Raw genomic sequence first — 19,490 nt, forward strand, 5'->3', positions numbered from 1 at the left:
ACTCCCCCCCGGTTTCTCACCATATTTCTTATTGAACAGGTCCTGGACTTGTTCCCGCAGCGTGTTAGCGATGTCTATTCTGGAAAGTCTGGCATCATAATTTTCTGTAAAATAAAGAAACAATTATGGACTTCTGCTGGTAAATTAAAAGGCACTCTGTGACTTTTAAGTAATGCCATTTTCTAATTATAGGAAAGTCCTTATCTTGCAATTAGCTAATCTCTGGAGTGGGCCATTCAAAGTCCTTAAAAATAATCTAAACAGAAATATGGTTTTTTTTCCCCCGCCTGTTTGCTAAGAATAAAGGCCACATGAAATCGAAGATTGAGTTGCGATAATTACCGGCGTTAAAATAAAACACACTCCAAAGCCTCTCTGTAGAGCCAAAGCCTTTGAAAAGCCTCCGTCCCCCTCTCCAAACCCGTCCCTCTCTGCAAACCCTCGCAGGCCCCCACGGCCCAAGGCAAAGGGATGCTCGAGCAGGGCAACACCTGCCCGCCCAGCCCATGGGCATCTCACCATCGCTCCTTCCCCCAAACCACGCCAGCTGCCAGCGCGTGGCGGGCTGGAGCGACCTTTATACAAACATCACCCAGGTGAAAAAAAGCCCCAGAAAAGGCAAACCCCGAGGCTTGGAAGACTTAATTATGCATCTCACAAGGTCAGACGGTGAGATAAGCAAAGCTGGTTAATTAGGGCACTATCCAGAGCACTTCAAGCCTCTTCCTTGGACCTATGGGACTGCTGCCCCAGCTACACGCCTTGTCTTCTGCTTGCCTGTCCTTCCCCTCCTCTCATGCCACCTCCTCCTCCCATCCTTGCCTTGCCCCGCTCCTCTGCCAACCCACTGAGCCCTGATGCCCCGCAGCTGCCCCCTTCCCACATCTGCTCTACACACACTTCACAACAGGCCAGGGACTCTGCCTCGACGCCCCCAGGTGCCTCCCTGCCCTCACCTTGAAAGCCCTGTCTCTTCACAGCGTCCTCCAGCAGCGCCTCGCTTGAGTCCCTCTCGCCGGCGGCTGAGACAGGGGACATAAGAGGAATTAGGATTCGTGGTGCTGCCAAGGGGGACACACAGGAGGGGGTTTCCAGCCAAAAAACGAGGTGGGGAGGGAAGGCAAGAGTAGGAAAACGCTCTCACTCCTCTCCTACCTAGTCCTTAACGGCCCGGCTGCCGGGCGTCTCGCAGCCTACCTTTGGCTGCCGGGCTGTCCGACGCCGGCTCCTTTACGCCCTCCGCCAGCAGCTCTGGTCTGGAAAACAGCGAGAAGCAAAGGGCACGTGTGTGAGCTCCCCAGCCAGCGACAGCCCGCTGCTCCAGCATCCCCTCGGACAATGCTCCTACAGCCACTAACCACTAACTGTGTCTGGCTAATGCAATTTTAAAACTCCTGCAATGCAGCGGGGGAACTTTGGAAGTAATTTTCACACCGACAGACTCTTTAGTGAGTCGATGTGACACTCCCCAGCACGAGATTAAGCTGGTGATGGCTGAGCAGCTTAAATCAGCAGTTACAGGCTTCTGGGAGACATGGTCCTGCGTGTTTCTCAGGGATGGGAGAAGCCATGCACAGCCCATTTCAACATATAATAGGCCCCAAAAATCATTACTCGGGTATCTAATGCTAAAACCACACAGCGAGGCAATAGCAGGGCTGAAGCTGCGTCAGAGAGAAATGAGTCTGGGATGGGGACAGAAGAAACCCCAAAGTGTGGTCAGGCTGGCCTGGGAGCTGCTGGTCTGACACCAAAAAATCTCAGTGCTCCCCACGTTTATTTTCTGTTTCAGCCACCCGATGCACTGGTCACGTCAGCTCTCTCCTCTGCAAGGGAGGCTGTCAAGTGTTTGGGTGAGAAACCCCCCAAAATACCTAAGACATTTTAAAATCCTTCTCTGCTGGATCCATTCTCTTTTTCCAGACGATGCTGTTGCATTACATTGCTCATGGCATCTCACAGTGTCCCAGCTCCTGTGACACCCCCTGTTCCCCAGCGCAAGGATGGCATCTTCCCTGATGCCACAGCATCCCGCTGGGGCACAGATGTGCACATCTGGACCTCAGCCAGAGCCACTTCCCATAGGAAAACCCTCCAGGGCTCCCAGCCCTTCTCCTCACCCCATGCCTGGGCACCCTGAAGGTTAAAGGCTCTGGCTCCTTCACCCATCCTTGGGTGCTCACTGCTGATGTGGCCAAACCTTTGCAAAAGTGGGTTAAAACCCCAAAAGACATAGAGGGAGAGATAACAACCACACTGCTGCCTCTCAGGGATAGCTCCAACAAGGCAACAACCTTTTGTTGCTTCTCATCAAGCAAATTTACTGAGGGTGACCAAGTGATGGCTGTTCCCCAGGACATGGCACAGCAGCCAGAGCTCTGAGCAGGAACATCACCGTAAGAGATGGCTGCTCCACCTGCCTTACCTTTTAATGACAAACTGGATATTGTTGCTCGCTTGCAGGATCTTCTTCAGCTTGGCAATGCCGAAGCAGTTGGGGCGCCGCAGCAGGATGCCCTCTGGCAAACCCACAACAAACAGGTCCTCAGGATACATCAGGAACTTGGAGTAGGGAACTTTGACCGGCTCTGATATTCCTATGGCTTTCGCTGTGTGGGGATGAAATCTCATTAGTTTGCTGGACCTCCACGTTGGGTCAAAGCAGAAACGACATGATATGTTGGCGGGGGTGGGGAGGGGGGTTGAAGAGGTTTTTGGAGAGTTTGTTGTCACTCTGTGTCTGGTGGGGATGTCCCTGACTCTGGTGGACGTGAGATGAGGGATAGAGCCAGACCACCACCCGGAGCTGGCTGCTGCATTTGCTGCGTTAACACAGCCTGCCTTTCGGTGGCATGAGTCAAAGAGGCTTCCTATAAAGGTTGCAAGCATCTCGCCACACGGCAATGGGACCCCACACCCAGACCTCCATGGACGTCCCTCTGCTAGATGAGGGGACAGGGAATGTGCCCGGGGGAGCCCTGCCAGCCTGTGGAGCCCGGCGCGGCGAGGGCTCCCCTTGCTCTGCTAAATATCACCAAAAAGCAACCGAACAGCCAGTGACAAGCAGCACTCTTTGGCCAGAGGTAAAAAAAGCAGGACAAAATCCCATGAGCGTGGGCAAGGACTCCCATTCTGTTACTAAAGCATAGGGTGCATCGAGGCCCATCGCTCCGATGGCCATTCCAGCTGCATCCCAGCACCCAACCCTGCCCGAGAGCATCCCAGCCCTTCTCCCTTCCCTGGTCATGGTGGGTTCTCCCAGCCCAGGGGCCGCAGCTCAGCTCTGCCCCCAAAATTTGGGGGACCACCAGGCAGAGCTACATCTTATTGTCCTGTCAGTGGCAAAAACTTTCTGCCAGCTCTCAAAATGCATGAGTGACCTCACTTGTATTTTTTCTGGGTTAAATAATCTTTCTAAAAAGGGGTGAGCAGAGCATGCCGAGTGCCAGCCCCTGACACCAGGGTCCCACCAGCCTTCCTAAGCTACGCCATGACCACCTCGGGTGGAAAACCCCCTCTCCACAGGAAGGCGGAAGGTCACGGTGGCAATTCCTGGGCTGCAGTCAGTGCAACAGCATCGAGGAAACCAAGGGGAAGAGCTGCAGTAACAAGGCCTGGGGAGACTTCAAATGCATTTGTAAGCCCAGCAGACAGCAAATGAACAAATTAGATTGCACCTTTACTCAGCTGCTGGTTTGGAAATGGTAGGTGACATTTCTGAGCAATTAGGAGCTCCCCGCGGCAGAGGCTGGTACTCGGCATGATGAACATGTGTTAATGACCATCTTACCGTATCTCGTGTTGAACAAAATTTCAACTTGTTTCCTCAAATGACTTAAAACGTCCCCTATACCATCTGCAAAAAAGAAAAAAAAAAAAAAGAGAGAAATGCTCTGAGAAACCAGCTGCCTCTGGGGCAAGCAACGCACACCGTGGGTGAGCAGCCCCTGACCGCCGGCAGAGCTGGCCGCGCGCTCTTCATGCCTCCCAGATCAGCGCCAGTCCTCTGGCAACTGCCTCCAAGCTCATCCCCAAGCGAGGAAGAGCAGCGATGAAGCTGGCACAGAGCTGTGCTAGCAGCAAGGAGGAAAAAAAATAGGGGAAAAAAAAGTAAATCTGGGCAAGAGATGGGAGGACAGTGCCCAGGAACATGGCAGTGCACTTCTGTGCTGAGCTTTTTGGAGGCTGAATGCTTTGCCGATAACGTAGGAAGCCCACGAAACCCAACCCAAAATACACCTGTGTTCACCCATCTTTCCAAAAACTTGCAATGATGGGCAATGCTCGGAGTTCACCGTACACTCACCTGATCCCTCCATCTGCTTTTCTTCATGTCGTGTCTCCTCACTGGGCCCCTTCTCTGTCCCTGCCAACAAAGAGGAGGGTTAGCGGTGGCCAGCACCAGCAAAACCAGACCAGACATGAGCAGGAGTTCTCTGGGTCTCCTGCAGCCACCCAACTGCTCCCTCCCCTCGCTAAGCTCAGGGCTGGCAGCATCATGCCAGGAGCTGCATAAGCGGAATAAACCCATTGCCTACATCCAAGAGGTCTGCCTGCCCTGCGGCGTGGGCGTCCCGGGAGAGGCTGGACCCAGCACTCGGCACAAGCTGCCAGCACAAACCCCTCGGTAAATCCCAGTTGTGAGCCAGGCAAAGGAGCCAGGGTTTGCAGCACAGCTGGAGAGGGGCTGGGAAGGAGCAGCAGTGCTGGAAAAGCCACCAGTTTGTCTATCGGGGCTCCCAGCAGGCCTGATTGAGGCCATGACTCTGGAAATGCGTCCCGACTCCATCACTTGGGCTCATAAATGGTATTTACTCATTTCTGACACACACGAACTCCTGTGCCCCCACGCAGTCTCCTGATACTTCATTTCTGGTACCTGCTACTGTTTCTAGGATGTAGTTTGACTCCTCCGAGGCCATGTGCGTGGGCACCGGGTCATGCATCTCATCCGTACCAGGCGATCGGTCTGCAGACAAAACCCCACAGGTAGCTTTTATTTTGATGCTGGGGAGCACTGTCCCCAAAAGAGGGTTCAGAGGGTGTTGGCTCACCAGGAAGGGCTGAGCGAAGGGGCCCCCCCCAGCTCCCAGGAGCCCCACACACCACAGCCCCGCACACCGGGAGCTGCTCCGGAGGATGCATCTGCCCTCTTCCTCCCTGGGCCCCCACCCCGGAGCTCACCCCTGAAACACACCTGACCTCTCGGTCCAAGCAAAAGGAGCAAACGTTTCTTCCTAACCTCCACAGAAGGCGAAGAGCAAAAATAGTTCAAAATTATTTACTTGGTTTAATTCCATCTAGACACTCAATTTTGGCTTAAAAACTTAATGCCGCTTGACTTAGCTACTCCACCGTGGGAAAACCATTCCTCTAATGCTGCCTTCCTCCACAAAATCACACCTTCTTGGGTTTCCCTTACATAATCTGTATGCCCTCTTCAGTTTAACCTGTCTCCCCTAATGCTGGGCTCTCCAACACCCTCAAAGAGCTATCCAAATTTAGCTTTAAATAAACCTTCAGCTAGTTTAAATACTTCAATCAGGTCCCTTCTTAATCATCACCTCACAGGATAAATAATCCAAATTTCATCAATTTCTCCCTGTAGGTGAGCACCTCTTTTGTACTAATCCTCCTTCCTGCCCTCAGCTTTACTACCTCTGATTGAACTAGATTTTCAAATAAGGTAAGAGAAGGTGGGCTCTGGACTTGAAGTGTGATCTACCCGACACCGGAGAAGTGATAACACCTCCTCCTCCTCCTCCTCACATGCACCACCAGCTCGCCACATATTAGCTTTCTTCTCTTCCATTAGCTGCCAAGTTGAAAATTAAAATGTTTGATCTACTACTATACCTTGTTCCTTCTCCTTCTCCTATATTATCTGTACATTAAGTCCATTCTACGATAATTCTGGAGTGATTCCCCAAATATCACCATATTAAGGGGACTGCTACAATTTGGGTGCAACAGAGATCACACCGGTGCAGCGGGGCCGGGTGTCACTGCTGTCCCCAGCATCGCTCCCCCTCGGGCACGTTGGGAGTCCTGTTGCTGCCCTCATTCTGGTGAGATTATTAATTAATGTTTGTAAAGCACACTGAAAATGCAAAGTGCTAACTATCCACTCATTAAACTCCGAGGATCATCCTACCATGTGCTGCACTGCCCAGGTTAGGTAAGTGGAAAATGACTCTCTCAGCTGCCCCTCAAGCACCCAACCACTCATCTCCATCATCACCCACCGCCACTGACCTCTCCAGGCAGAAATGTGGGGAAATGCATCAGTGCCGTGAATTCCAACCGTTTTCAGCATGTGCTTAATATTACATTTGTTCTTATGAACGCTTCATAACCAGACTGTTTTTCTAAGTTAAGGACCTCATCAAAAGCATCCCATGATCAATACCTGGGATCCTCCATGAGGGAAAGCACATGAGGGAAAGCAGCAAACCAGGATTGCTTTCTCCAGGGGAAAGGCAAGATAGAAAAGCAACAAAGGGGAGATAGAAAGAGGGAAGAGCCCTAAAACACCCTCCACTGCCCCCAGGAAACCAGCTCATTCTTGACATACCCCTTAAAACAATTTTCAGGGAAGACAGACCAGTGCATGGGCATGGGGGGACCTTCCGTGCTGGGAGATACCCTGCAAACACCTCTTCTCAAAGCAAAATGCCAAGACATGATGCAGGAGCCCTGCCTGTGCAGAGGTGACTGCATGCAGCTGGTACCCCAGTGCCTACCTGGCATGGTGATCTGGATGATGTCCAGCTCGTCCGGCTCAATTTTGATCTGCCTGATCCCACCCAGCTCTCCTGAGGTACCTACGGTAAAGGCAGCAAAAAAGACAAATCGCCAACAGGAACCAGCAATGCTGCGTCTGCCCAGCGACGCAGGCAGGGCAACCACGGCCAGCCACGACTTCAGTGCCAGCTGAGCATCCCGCAGCAACGAGGCTTTGGCCAAGTGGCCCAGTGGCATCAAGCCCATGGCACGGAGGTACCCGAAGGGCAAACCTCTGCAAACAGCTCAGCTCACAGCTGCTGGTGCCCTCAAACTGGCCACCAGCCCTCATTAACGTGCTCGTTTTCTGGGTTTCTTCACTTAAAACAAACTGGGTTGCCAATAAGTGTTGGTGGGGATGCAGGAGGCACTGTCTCCAGCGGGCACTCCTGGCATTTTTAATGCTCCCAAACTCATGCCTGGGACATGCCCCCTGCAGACCCATGCTCTGGGAGGGCTGGCTGCAGCCGCATCACACCAGAACACGACCAGCTGAACCCCAGCAAAATTCAGCATGGTTTGAACCTCAACGGATGGGAGCCTGCGCTGGACCGGCCGGCCCGCAAAGGCTGCCCTGGGAGGATGCTGCCCCAGGAGGATGCTGCCCCAGGAGGATGCTGCACGCGGTGCTCAGCCCAGCTGCCTCGTCTCCAGATAAAATTTCCTCACTTAGGATGGAACTGATTCACTGCAAGGGGCTGAGACACAGCTTGCAGCTTGGGTGGGCAGGACAGCGAGGCTTGGTGTGATGTTTCAATGGATCCAAGCCCCTAAAACCTGGGGAAAATCATTACCTTCTCATTTGTGGTGCTCAGAACACCGACACCACTGACTTCTCAGTGACCCGATCGTGGTGGCTTTCAGGAAGAAGGGAACTCAGAGACTAAAGACTTCCCTTAGCTTTGCATTTAAGCATATGATTAAGTCTCATTATTTCAATTTACACACTTTTGGGAGCCAGCTGGAGGGTCACAGGATAAGACCCTTCATCTCTACATTTATCAAATGGGGATAAAGTCCTTAGAGAACCAGGTAACTGGTGCCACACATCCAAGTTACTTTGCAGACAGCTGTCTCTAGTGCCCCCCCCTCCCCATATCACTGTTTTGCAAGAGAAAATGAATTATTCCTTACCTGGTTCACAGCTTTCAGAAACACTACACTTCTCGGACCTGGAAGGGAAAGGCAGACAAGAGAGCTGGTCACGGAGCAATCACAGAGAGAGCTTAAAACCCAGCGGTGTGCGTAGGGCTGATCCTGGTCGGAGAGAGAAACACTGCAGCCCCCTGTGATGCCAGGCAAGGGCTGCGGGGGGGTCCCTGGGACACTGCACTCATGGTCCCAGCGGTGGCACAGCATCCGTGGCTGCAAGGGAAAGCCATGGTCTGCGGGTTTCTCTGAAAATAAGCCCTGCTGCCAGACCCTCCCTGGTCCTGCACCACCGCTGATCGCAGCCCTGCCTCTAGACACCAATGGATGTAACGGCAGCAGAGAGCTCCTGAAAGCAAGAGGGGTTTTAAGCCTGAAACCTGGTTCACTCCATCCCTTCGCGGCAGAGAGCAGTGCATAAAGCATCATTACAATGTGGTTACTCATGGAGCTAAAGCAAATAGGCAGAAAGGAAAAAAGTCAATTGATTTGGTAAATATTTATTCTGCTCAAAGCTTTTCTCCCTTGAAAACTGGGCGCTATCCCAAACTTGCGTCTACAGTTAACTTCGCATGCTCAGGAATTTACACGAGGTGTTCAGCATCCAAATGAGATTACGTTGCTTTCTCAGAATGTGTTTGCTGTTTCTCTGTTTCTTAAACAAGAACAACTACGGCTCTTTGGCAGTAAGGCACCCAAGGAATGGCACTGGAAAACACACTCCTCCATGACGCTGATCCTTCAGGGGGAAGGAAAACCCTTCTGAGCCAGCACCACATCCCCGCTGGCTCAGGGGGGGTGTCCAAAAGCACTTCGTGCTCGTCCAAATCCACTCAGCAGCGTCAGCAGAACAAACTAGGGACAACATGAAGGAATCCAGAAAGTGCTCTTGAAATGTTCTTCCTAAATGTGTTATGGGTAAAAAGGATCTCTGATCTAGAAAGTACTATATATATTACCTAGGAGCCTCGGGAAGGGTTTTAAACTCTCCCACTTCAGGTCAAAGTCAATCTTTCACTAGGGAAATTTGGGAGAAGGGTCTCCCCAGGGAGTGTATTACCCCTTGCAGTGTCTGGCCCTTCTCCCTGGGTTATCTGGCATTGCCCTTTCCCTGGAACTGGACTCTGACCTGGGTGGACCACTGCTATGGAAATGCTCTGCTCCATCTAGGGAACAGAGGTTCCTCATTTGCAGGAAGAACAAAGTGGGATTTGAATATCCACCTATATTTTCCTGCAGACAGGTGTTATCAATGCATTGGGAGATTTGGGGAGATTTCAGTTCACCCCTGCGACAGGCAAAGCAAGCTGTGCACCACCACTGCGATTCACGATTCCCTTTGTAACCAGAGGTGAACACAAACCTCAGGGTCTGTGGCCCAATTCAATTTGCACGCACACAGCGTAGATCAGGAACAAGGCGCATATACACACAGCGAGGATAAATCTGAAAGGGAACCCAGCATGATCTTCAGGTTGTGCCAGATTTACACCGGTGGAAGGTGGTCAGCCCAGCCCAGCGCAGTCCACATCACAGCACCACCACGGGGAGGGTGATCCGAATCTGGCTGGGTACAAACCACGCCTAAAAAAACTGTTTTCCCCCCATAGGGTCTTCTAAAGGGGTTTTACTGCTCTGTGCAACCCCTACCTGGCCCACAGCTGGAGTGCAGCAGGTGAGATGGGGACGGTGCAGCATCAGGGAGGGCTGTATGGGGACCACGAGCCTCTGACCACCCTCGGAGTTCTGCAGTGGCAAACCTCAGCTCCCAGCCCACCGGCACACTCCCACAGACATGTGGTGGCTGGTTATCTACCTACTGCTTTGCAGAAACCAGCTCAGCATCCCTAACATCCCACCCTACCACCTTCTTGTTTCCAGTCACACCAATTTAACTGCACAGCGGGATCTTCTGTTGCAAAAATGAAAAGTGTCCTAATTGCAAATGTCAACAAATCAACGGGAAAACGAGAAGCCTCAGGCCAGGTTTCAGCCCCGCAGTGTGCTCTGAGGCCAGTGGTATTTGAAGCATCACTGTTTCCGCTGGCATCCAGCACACAGCGGATGCTCTGCTGCCCCCTGAGACTAAATGCCTCCAGACACAGAGTGATTCAGCAAGGTGCAGAGAGCAAAAAATGCCTGAAGAATGGTTTTGTGGCTAAGCCCTAGCTGAGGATCCTGGAGGTTTGAGTTTAGTTCCCCATAACACCAGTGAAGCACCTCAGGCTGGGACCCAGCCCAGCTGAGTTCCCGTCGCAGATGTCTCCGGCCGAGGCTCTCATCCGGAGTCCCTTCATCATCGGGAAGAGAAACAGGCACTTGTGGGGTGCAATTCCTTCAACCCATTTTAAATGGTTGGAAAGGCTGACTCACCCAGTGCACTGAGTTTGCTGCTGCTGAAAGGTTCCAGAGCGACTCAGCCAGCCCTGCTCCGGCATGGACACCCAAAGGCAGCTGCCGCCAGCCTCCCTCCAGCAGAGCGGGCAAGTGGCCATGCTGCCAGGGCTCTGCTTCACCAGCACAGCGTTTGGGGGTGCTGTCCTTTGGGGGTGACACCTGCATGCTGAGCACCGACCATTTCAACCCATGTACAGTATCAATGCACAGAGCAAACCAACATCACCCACAGAGACCTGGTCCAGGCAGGCCAACCCGACAACCCGCTCATCTTAACCCCCTTCCCGTGCCCGTGGTTGCCTCTGCCTTGCATCAGAGCTCCAGCGTGGCACGGCTCGTATTGCACTTGCAGCCAACGGTTCAAGGAAGCGGGGCCAGCCTCTGCAAAGTGCAGGAAATGTCACCATGGCGTAGCATGGGGCACGAGTGACACCCATGGGTGCTTCTGGCACCCTGTCCCTGGCAGATGAGAGGACAAGAAGAATTTGGCTTGTTCTATTTAGCAAAACGAAGCCTGGGAGGAGGCACAGTGGTGTCCCACAGTAGTGGGACAGCAGGGTTATGAAAGAGCCACCCCAACCCCGTGAGGTAAAAACACCCCCAAACCCTCCTTTGAAGCTAGAGGTGCACGGAGGGATGGGTGATGAATGCCAGCTCCATGGACTGGGCAGCTCAAGAGGTCTCTGTCCTCCAAAGCTGCAAGATTTCAGTGCTTGGTGCACCACCAGGCTTGCTCACTCTAACGCTGCTGACCTGGCAGGTTCACCCACTCAGGGCAAGCACGGCTTTAAGGGCATGTGGCAAGGGGCCAAACCTGAAACAGCACTGGGGAGAACCAGAGGAAGACTCCAACCTGTCACAGGGTCACGTCAACAAAGAGCCGAGGAGGGAGGGGAACCCGACACACGCCATGGAGGAGACAGGGGCGAGTTACCCCATCTCCCCACCCAGCCTGCAGAAGCCACCGACCCATACCAAGGTGTCAGCACGGGGCAGCGAGACTCTGTGCTGGAGAGGCTGAGGAGCACTCACCCCTACAGCCCTGCTCCTGAGCCTCCCTGCAGCCGGCGGCCTCCAGCACGGGTGTGCAGACAGACATCCCAGCAAAGTTCATTTTGCTGCTTGTAAACCCATCCGTGACTGAGCCGCCTGTGCGGGGCAAAGCTGGGAAAGGGCTCCTTTCCCTGCAGCACAGCCTCGCCCGTGAGCACCAGTTATACCGCTATGAACTGCTGCCCTGCTTCTCTCATTTAAAGTGATTTTAAAGATAAATGTTGGGGTTAAATACTACCTTGCTTCTGACCAGCTGAAGCAAAAATGAAGGAAACTGGGGCTACACAGAGGAAAACACCTTCTGGATCTCCCAGCATGGGTTGGAAAGCAGTGCCATACACTACATAGGCCGTGCCAGCGTGTTACAGAGCAGTCTAGCTCGTGGCATGTTTGTACCAGCAACAGGTACTCTCATAAAAAGCCTCTTGCCCTGATGAACTCTATAACCCCACCTTTATTAAAACATCTGTTAATCCGCTATTAGTCTCCCTGTGAGCTTTATAAACAAGTAATGCTTAATTAGCAGGATGTTGTGTTACAGTGCCAGCTGACAGTGAATCCTTAGGCCATGCTTTAACACCGGAGATCCTGCAGATAATCCCAGCCTGCCCAGGCACAGCCCCAATCTCATCAGTTTTCTACAAAATCAATGATTCCAAACTTTGCTATTTTGGCTAACAAAAGGATGAGGGTGCTCAGTCTCCTCCTGTGCTGGCTAGTTGGACCATCGCAGTGGGTTTTTAAGGAGGCAGGAAAGCAATGCCCTTACAGCAGCACAGCAATAACCTGCTGGGCATGTTAACACCCCCAAAATAACTCTCTGAGGGATGTCACTTTGTGGTGGCCAGGGAACAGGAGTGCCACTTACCTGCTGTTGGCCTGAGAGGTCCCCACCAGGTCCAGTACGGCCCCGCGGTGCGGCTCGGGGGAGATCTCCCCGGGGGGGCTGGAGGGCTCCAGCTTGGTTGGATCTTTGGTAAATTTGCTTCCTGGTGCCGGGTGCGCACGGTGGGTTTGGAAGGAAAAGCAAAACCAGAATTAGCAACCAGAGATGCCAATGATGCAGCTTTTCCACCTCCATTTTTCCCCCCTCCAGTCTCAGAGCTGACGTGGATGGGGGTGGAGGACAGGTTACCAAGTGTCACCTGCTTGCAAAGAGAAGCATACAGATTTAATCAGGTTTGCACATTAAAATAATAGCAAAACTTTTACTTAAACCTCTGCGTAACTAAGTGTGTGCTGGGAAGCCCTGCTAGGAATGGAGCATCTCTGGAAGGGGCTGGCTGCCAGGACAGGGTGCCAAGAGGTAGGGACTGGGGTCAGAAACCCAGGCATGGACCAGTGCTGCAGGAGCAAGCCCCAGCGTGGGGAGAGCCCTGTCCCAAGGGAGGGGACGGCAGCACGGCAAAGCCCAGAGCAGCAGTGCCACAGGGAGCCCTGTCCTGCAGCTCCGAGCCCTGCATGCAGCAGGAGAAATCTCTGCCACAGCAATGCAGAGGGGGACAAAAGCATCCTGTCACCATGAAAAACTTCCTCTCTCCCTTCTGTTCCTCAGCAACCCAAAAGGAGCTGAAAGGAAGCCTCAGCAATGACCTTGGAGATGAAAAGAGTGATCTGAAGGCATGGTAGGAAATGAAAGTCAGGCAGGGAAGGTGAGCAAAGAGCTGAAGGATTAGGGCTGGGGGAAGGAGGGAATGAAATTACACCACGAGGCTGCAGAAATCACGTAGGTGTCTTGTTAAATAGCTGCTGCCAAAGGCCCTTCACTGGTCTCAAAGTGCCATCACGACATCCCCACCCTTCCAAAACACATCCCATCCGTGGGAACATGAAGCCTTTTTCCTTTCGGCTCCAGCCTGCAAGGAAGGGCAGGGCTCTGGCAATGGGACCAGAAGCAATATAGAGCCTTAAAGATACTATTTATCTACCAACAGTCCAAAAGACTCCTTTTAATTTGTGCTTTCTATGGACCAAATCTTGCTCTTGCAGCAGTGAAGCCTGCCTGAAGCTGCTACCCAGGGGAGTAGCAAAAATAGGTTTCCTACCAGTGGTGGGTATTTTAATTAAAGGGTGAGCAAAACTGTATGGGGAAGCTTTGGGATACTTTGCAGTCGGCAATTTAAAATACAGCTCCACTCGGAAAATAGTGTCTTTGCAAAAATGGCACCTCCTGACTCAGCAGATGCTTTTTTTTTGCACAGTCAGATGTGCTGACGCGAATCACAAAAAGCCAGGTTTAATGCGTTTTGCTTCTGGTAGCCCTGCAGGGACCAGGCAGGGGAGGGGGAACGGCCATCCGCCCCAGCCCTGATCGGTTTGCTTCCTCATCTCCTAATTTCCACTTGTACCTCCCTGCCATGTAACCCCCGGGCTCGTAGCACAGGGCCTTCCATCAGCAGCTCTTGAGCTGATGTACAGACAACATGCGATGCCTCCCCCCAGATACTGTGCAACCATGATGGATTTGCAAGGAAAATCCAAGCATCCCAAGACACAGTTCAGTGCTCCATCCCTTGGGGGTGGGTTAGAGCTTAAAAAATATTTTTCTTGAGAAAAAAAGTAATTAATGGGGCTGGAGACAAAGAAAACCTCCCCACGGAGGTGGGACCCCCTCCAGGCTCTGCTGGAGGTCCCTTTGGGTGGCTCTGGCATCGTCATCCCCAGGGAGAACCCTTGGGGCTGGAGCTGTCACGGGGCCATGGGAGTTAATTTGGCTGGTGGATATCTGAGGAGAAGCTGGTGTCTGGAAAGCCAGCGTGGGGGGTTGGCAGCTTGGGGAAAAAAAACAACAACAACCCCAAAACACGTCTTTACTTGCGAGCCAAGCCCAGGTGGTCTGGGAGCGGGGCTGGGTGGTGATAAATTCGGGTGCAGTGCCATATTTCAGGTGGATATCAGGGCAGTGGAATGGGGGCAGCTGCTGGAGTGAGGGTTGGGTTGGACAGTACCTGTCTCCTTTTATTTGCCAAGAAGCACTTAGTCTGGCTTCTCCATCTCAAGGTAAATGGAGTAAAAACATGGAGCAAAAAAAGCCAAAGAAAACTCCTCCTGTCACTGAAAAAATGGATTTTTGTTGCTTTAAAAACAGTCAGTGGCTGGATGATGCTAGCACTTCCCAGTCAAAAAAAAAGAGAATAATTTACCAGTGAGGAACCCAGCAGTGATTTTTTTTCCTCCTGAAAGCACAGAAACATGCCGTGTGCTGCCTGTAAGCCGCAGCTCAGCCCAGCGCAGGGAGCCAGCCCAGCCTCACGCATCAGGGATTTCTTGCTTAAACCTTCAAAACACTATTGAAGGGGCGAAGGCAACCTCGGCACGCCTGGGTGTAGGGCACAGACAAGGCTTCTCCTCACTGGGCATAATTGCACGTGTCCTGCACTTCTGCTGCTTACAGGTGACATTATTTCAACTCTGCTTCTCTGGATAATCTTTCAATTTTGTGGGCAATAAATTAAAGGACATGGAGAACATACCTGTGAAAATTCTCTCGTCAAACATCCTAGGAGGAAAGGAAAAAAAAAAGGGATTAGAAATAGGTGCTTCTAATGACTGAAGTTTAGGTTTTATTAATGAACAGCATTAAACCATGTCAAAATAGTCATTTTATTCATTCTCTAAAAAGAGGGAATGAATTTTTAAGCAAAAAAAAAGCCTTTTAGCCTGTTGTGCAACCAAGAAATCTAACAGCATATGCTTTTTAACTAAAGCACCTTTAAATCTGCTTACAAGTCATTCTCTTAATTTAATTAACTTATTAAATGAGGCTGCTGTAGGCTGGCTTTACCAAAAGAGACAGTGGGACTGAAGTAGCTGTTGCTGGACCTTCTATTCATGACGTAGACCACTGATCAGATGTCACCTGTCTCCTGATTATCATATTTTGGTGCCACCCGCAACTTTACTCATGGGAGCAAAGCCTGTTCAGGGCCACATCCCGGGGCCTAATCCAGCCCAGCACAGCCTGAGCAATGTGGGACAAAGTCACTCCTCCACCAGCTGACATCTGGAAAGCTAATTCCTTTTAGGATGCTTGAGTCCTGTTGATGTTGGTGATTTTAGCCCCCTTGGGAGCCTTAGCCAGGGTTTTTCTGCACTGTAGTTTCACACCTCTAGCAGGAGAACAAGACAAGTGCTGCTTAGGCAGGGACTGAATAAATAAATATATTATAAAGCAGATTTTCCTGACAGAGAAGCAAAGAGGGGTTGCACAGCACAGAGATAACTGGGAAAGCGTCCACTCCTCCTACTTCAGTGCAAACGCAGACACCAAGACACAACACCCTGCCCATAGGTGATACATCCTCATCATCATATATATAGGATTTCCTTAAGCGATCATTGCAAAACAAGGTGGAGGGGAATCCCTGTGCGTGGTGAATATGGACGTTCCTCCTCCCACCCGGAGGCACCACTCCCATCCGCCAAATGCCACTGGAGAGAGTCGTGCCACAATCGGAGGGTCCCGTTACCACCTGAAATGCTTAGGGTGGCACTGGCAATGTCTGCAGGGACTTACAACAGGGTGGTGGGGCTCGGGGGTGACCATGGTACGGCCAGCCCTGCAACATCCTCGCAAAAAGGGAGAGAGCAATGGAAAACAGAGCTTTGAGGGGAAAAAAGCTGTTTAGCAATTTTCCATTAAAAAGGGTAAAATGAGTTTTGGGTGTCAAAACAAATGTTGTGAGCATGGAGGGAACACAGCTTAAATCCCCAGGCCCCCTCGAGGCCATGCACTCGCCCTTGCCTTCCTCGCCACCCACCTTTTGATGACAAAATGGATGTTGTGCCTCTCCTCCAGTATCCGCTTGAGTTTGGGGACACCGTAGGTGCAAGGTCTTTTGAAGGGTATTTTGTCCGGGATGCCGATGATTTCCACTGCCTCGGGGTCGCAGGCAATCTTCCGGTACGGGACGGGGACCATGTGGTCTAACCCCAAGGCTTCAGCTGAAAGGTGAACACGTGGTTTTCACTTAAACACACGCTTTTCCTTTTACAGATGGTAAAATGAAGGTGTAAAGGCTTGAACTCAAGCAGAGTGAGCGCCTCTTCTCCCTCTTCTCCTTTGCTTGTTCCAGAAGGTGAGCCCTGCAAGCAGCTTGCCCATGGGAGATGGGACAATGGGGAGGTAATGCAGCAGCAAGCACAGCTAAGGTGTCCTCCAAAACCCCCAAACGTGCCCAGCAGTGCTCAAACCAATGAGCTGGCCCACATGCCATCCGCAACCTCCCTGTGACCGCAGCAGGTTGCTGAGCTATAACTCACGAGTTTCATAGCACATATACAGTTTATAAGTTACAGAGCTCATCTATAGCCCATATATAACTCCCGAGTTACACAGCACGTATTTATAGCCCATCTATAACTCATGAATTACACAGCCTGATGAGGATGGTACAAGCGACAACCTCCAGCCCATCAGCCCATTCCTGAGCAAACTCCTGAGCTTACAGCTGCCCAAACACCCAGGAGCTAACCCAAAAGCACTGCCCATGGCAAGGGAAGCGCCAACGATGCTCATAAGCCATAGAGGTGGAAAAAAGCAGCTGCAATAAGGACAATCTCCTTTCTTCCCCTGCCACATTAATTTACAACGGCCGCATGCCACTGCTCCCCCTCGCCTGCAAGCGCCAGCAGTGCCTGGGCGCTCTGACCTGGTGTGCCACGCTTCAAACCGGGGCTGTTTTACAGCTCAGTTATAAATTCCTCGACGGTGCGGGGGGCTCCAAATGGAAATATTGACATAACCTTCAGCAGACACCCAGAGACTGGGAGCTGCTGGGCTAAATGTGTTAGGAAGAGAAGGGAGCTCTAGCATATGGCTTCTGCTGCTGTGTTAGGGAACAAAAATGATTGCTATATAATGATATGCAAACCACAAGCGCTGCAGATGCATAATGGGATATTAACTCCTACTCACCATATCTGCTGTTAAACAGAATTTGCACGCACTCCCTAAGGGTGTTGATATCTTCAGTTTCTTTTATAAAACTGTCCCACTTATCTATCAAAACAAAATATAAGAAATAAGGAACTTCCATATGGTTCGTACACAGCAGATGCACTTTTCTCGCGCGAAGCACCGTGAAGCAGGAACAAGACTTTGCTGCTTTAAAAATAATGATTTTCCTCTTCCTGAGCAGATTTTGCCAGGTTGGCAGATAAGGTCTGGGCTTCCCCAGCCCCAGCCCCAGCCCCAAGCAACCTCCTCTGCAGCCATGCATGTGCAAAGCAGATTCCTAAGAAATGACCCCATAAAACTTCTCAACCCTGAAATGAAAGACCCTCCGGAACAGAGCAAACTCAACCTGAAATGAACCTTTGAAAGGCACGGTCATTTCACAGAGGAGATTTTTCATCTCTTTTTCTTTCCCAACTTTCCCACCCATATTTTTTTCTTCTTTTTAATGCTTCCAGGCAAGGGTTTTGATGTAAACACATCAGCATTTTTAGGTTGCATTTCCCTTGGGTGGGGTGGAGGTGGGGAAATGGCAGAGGCTCCTCCCCATTGCTGATCCCCCTGGGCACCAATGCAGAATCACGCCGGGGTTAGTGGGTTTCAGTTATTTTGAAATAATGCCAAGCTTTCGGCGGGTATTTGCTGTTTGTAGCTTGGGCAAACGGCCTCACCCAAAGCCGTGCCTTGGTTCCCTGTGCACAAAGTGGGGATGGGATTTCTCAGCTGGCTGGCAGCGCTTGAGGACCAAGCAGTGTGGAGATGGCGGGGATGGACCCAAGCAGGGATGAAGGTCTTTGCTGCAGTGCTGAGACATTGCAGTAAGGGAAAAAATCCCCCGCTGCAGCACCTCCAGCACTGTCGGGTCCCCACAGAGAATGGAGGTGGCTGGGAGACCGCTGGGGAGAGATGGGGCCAAGGGGAAACCTTTCCCTAAGAGGGGGCTGCCAGCCACCCCCAAAGCTGGAGCAGGACACAGACCTGTCTTGTCGTGGACAATGGAGAAGAGGATGCGCTTGGACGAGTGCACGTTCTGGATCAGGGGACCTCCAGAGACCGATGATTTCTGTCCTGGACAAGAGGGGAGACAAGGAGAAAGGGCTGATGAGAGCCTGACCGGTGCTCCAGGCACCCAAACAAGCCCCTGGGTGCTGTCCCCCACCAGCTCTCCTCCACGCACCCTGGCCTGTGACAATCCAGTGGGGTCCTGGCCAGACCGAGCCCCCACCATCCCCCTGGCTACCCCTCCAGCCTCGTGGTGCAGCACCCGCCGTTTCAGGGCAAAAATGGAGGTGTGCCCCATCGGCACCCAGGGAAGGGCTGGGGCAGCACGACATGGCAGGGGGGTCCGCTCATCTCCATACGGGCCAAACTTTGCACTGATTTTCATCTGAGGACCACCAAAACACCCAGGCCTGTCCCCTGTCAGCACTGGGGGAGTGGGCTTCACACCAGGCCCTCGTCTGAGAGCAAACTCCAGGCTATTACCACAACAGTCGCTGTACTCCTGTGAGGAAGGCACCTTCAGCTCTCCCACGGGCCTGGGCAGCAGCGCCTCGCCAGCCGCGTTCGGCCCGGGCAGGCCGGAGGACACCTCTTGCTTTACATCGACGGCAATCTGGGTCGGCAGGGAGACGCCGTATAAGAAGTTGGTGACAGTGACAGTGGAGGGGGTGTCCTGGCCGGTGGGTTTGGCCATGGGGCCGTTGGCACCAGAGTCCCGGCCACCCTTGGAGGCGAGGGAGGTACAAGTCAACTCAACACTGGGGTTCGGCTCTCGGCTGGGCTCGTCTGCTGGCCTGAGGGGAAGGAAGGAAGAGGAGGAAAAAACAGGTTCCTTTGGGCCCCTGGCACTGCTAAGCAGGGACAAGCAAGGATGTGGAAAGGGAAGGAGAGCCGTGCCTGGGAGGGTGGGACATGCTGCACTGCTGGCTGCCAGACTCTGTTTCAGAAATTTCAGCCATCACCCAACCTCTTCAGGCTTCTTCAGGCACCTGGACTGTTTTAGTCTTCATTAAGTGGAGCAGATTGGTCTTACAGTAGTTCAAAGTGTTTCTATTAGCTAGGACAAAGCTGCCTAGCTCCACAGCCCAGCGCGTTTAAGGAGTAAAACAATTTGTGTGACCATAACCACTTGACTCTGTTGCCTGACCCA

General features: G+C 52.1%; 1 protein-coding gene across 4 annotated transcripts in view; it reads right to left on the reverse strand.

Moving 5' to 3' along the window:
- Positions 1-19,490, reverse strand: part of GTF2IRD1 (GTF2I repeat domain containing 1) — a 67,691-nt gene that overhangs the window by 15,598 nt on the left and 32,603 nt on the right. For all 4 annotated transcript variants that reach the window (XM_074890521.1, XM_074890522.1, XM_074890518.1 and 1 more), the window contains exons 6-20: positions 18,824-19,134; positions 18,317-18,406; positions 17,300-17,383; positions 16,143-16,326; positions 14,856-14,881; positions 12,251-12,371; positions 7,918-7,955; positions 6,744-6,824; positions 4,880-4,969; positions 4,307-4,366; positions 3,791-3,856; positions 2,426-2,609; positions 1,198-1,256; positions 957-1,022; positions 21-104 (exon numbers count right to left, since the gene is read on the reverse strand). In XM_074890521.1, the coding sequence (XP_074746622.1) occupies positions 21-104; positions 957-1,022; positions 1,198-1,256; positions 2,426-2,609; positions 3,791-3,856; positions 4,307-4,366; positions 4,880-4,969; positions 6,744-6,824; positions 7,918-7,955; positions 12,251-12,371; positions 14,856-14,881; positions 16,143-16,326; positions 17,300-17,383; positions 18,317-18,406; positions 18,824-19,134 (1,544 nt within the window). The remainder of the gene's footprint in view (positions 1-20; positions 105-956; positions 1,023-1,197; positions 1,257-2,425; positions 2,610-3,790; positions 3,857-4,306; positions 4,367-4,879; positions 4,970-6,743; positions 6,825-7,917; positions 7,956-12,250; positions 12,372-14,855; positions 14,882-16,142; positions 16,327-17,299; positions 17,384-18,316; positions 18,407-18,823; positions 19,135-19,490) is intronic.

Source organism: Strix uralensis, chromosome 20 (assembly GCF_047716275.1).
Source record: "Strix uralensis isolate ZFMK-TIS-50842 chromosome 20, bStrUra1, whole genome shotgun sequence".
Taxonomy (NCBI): Eukaryota; Metazoa; Chordata; class Aves; order Strigiformes; family Strigidae; genus Strix; species Strix uralensis.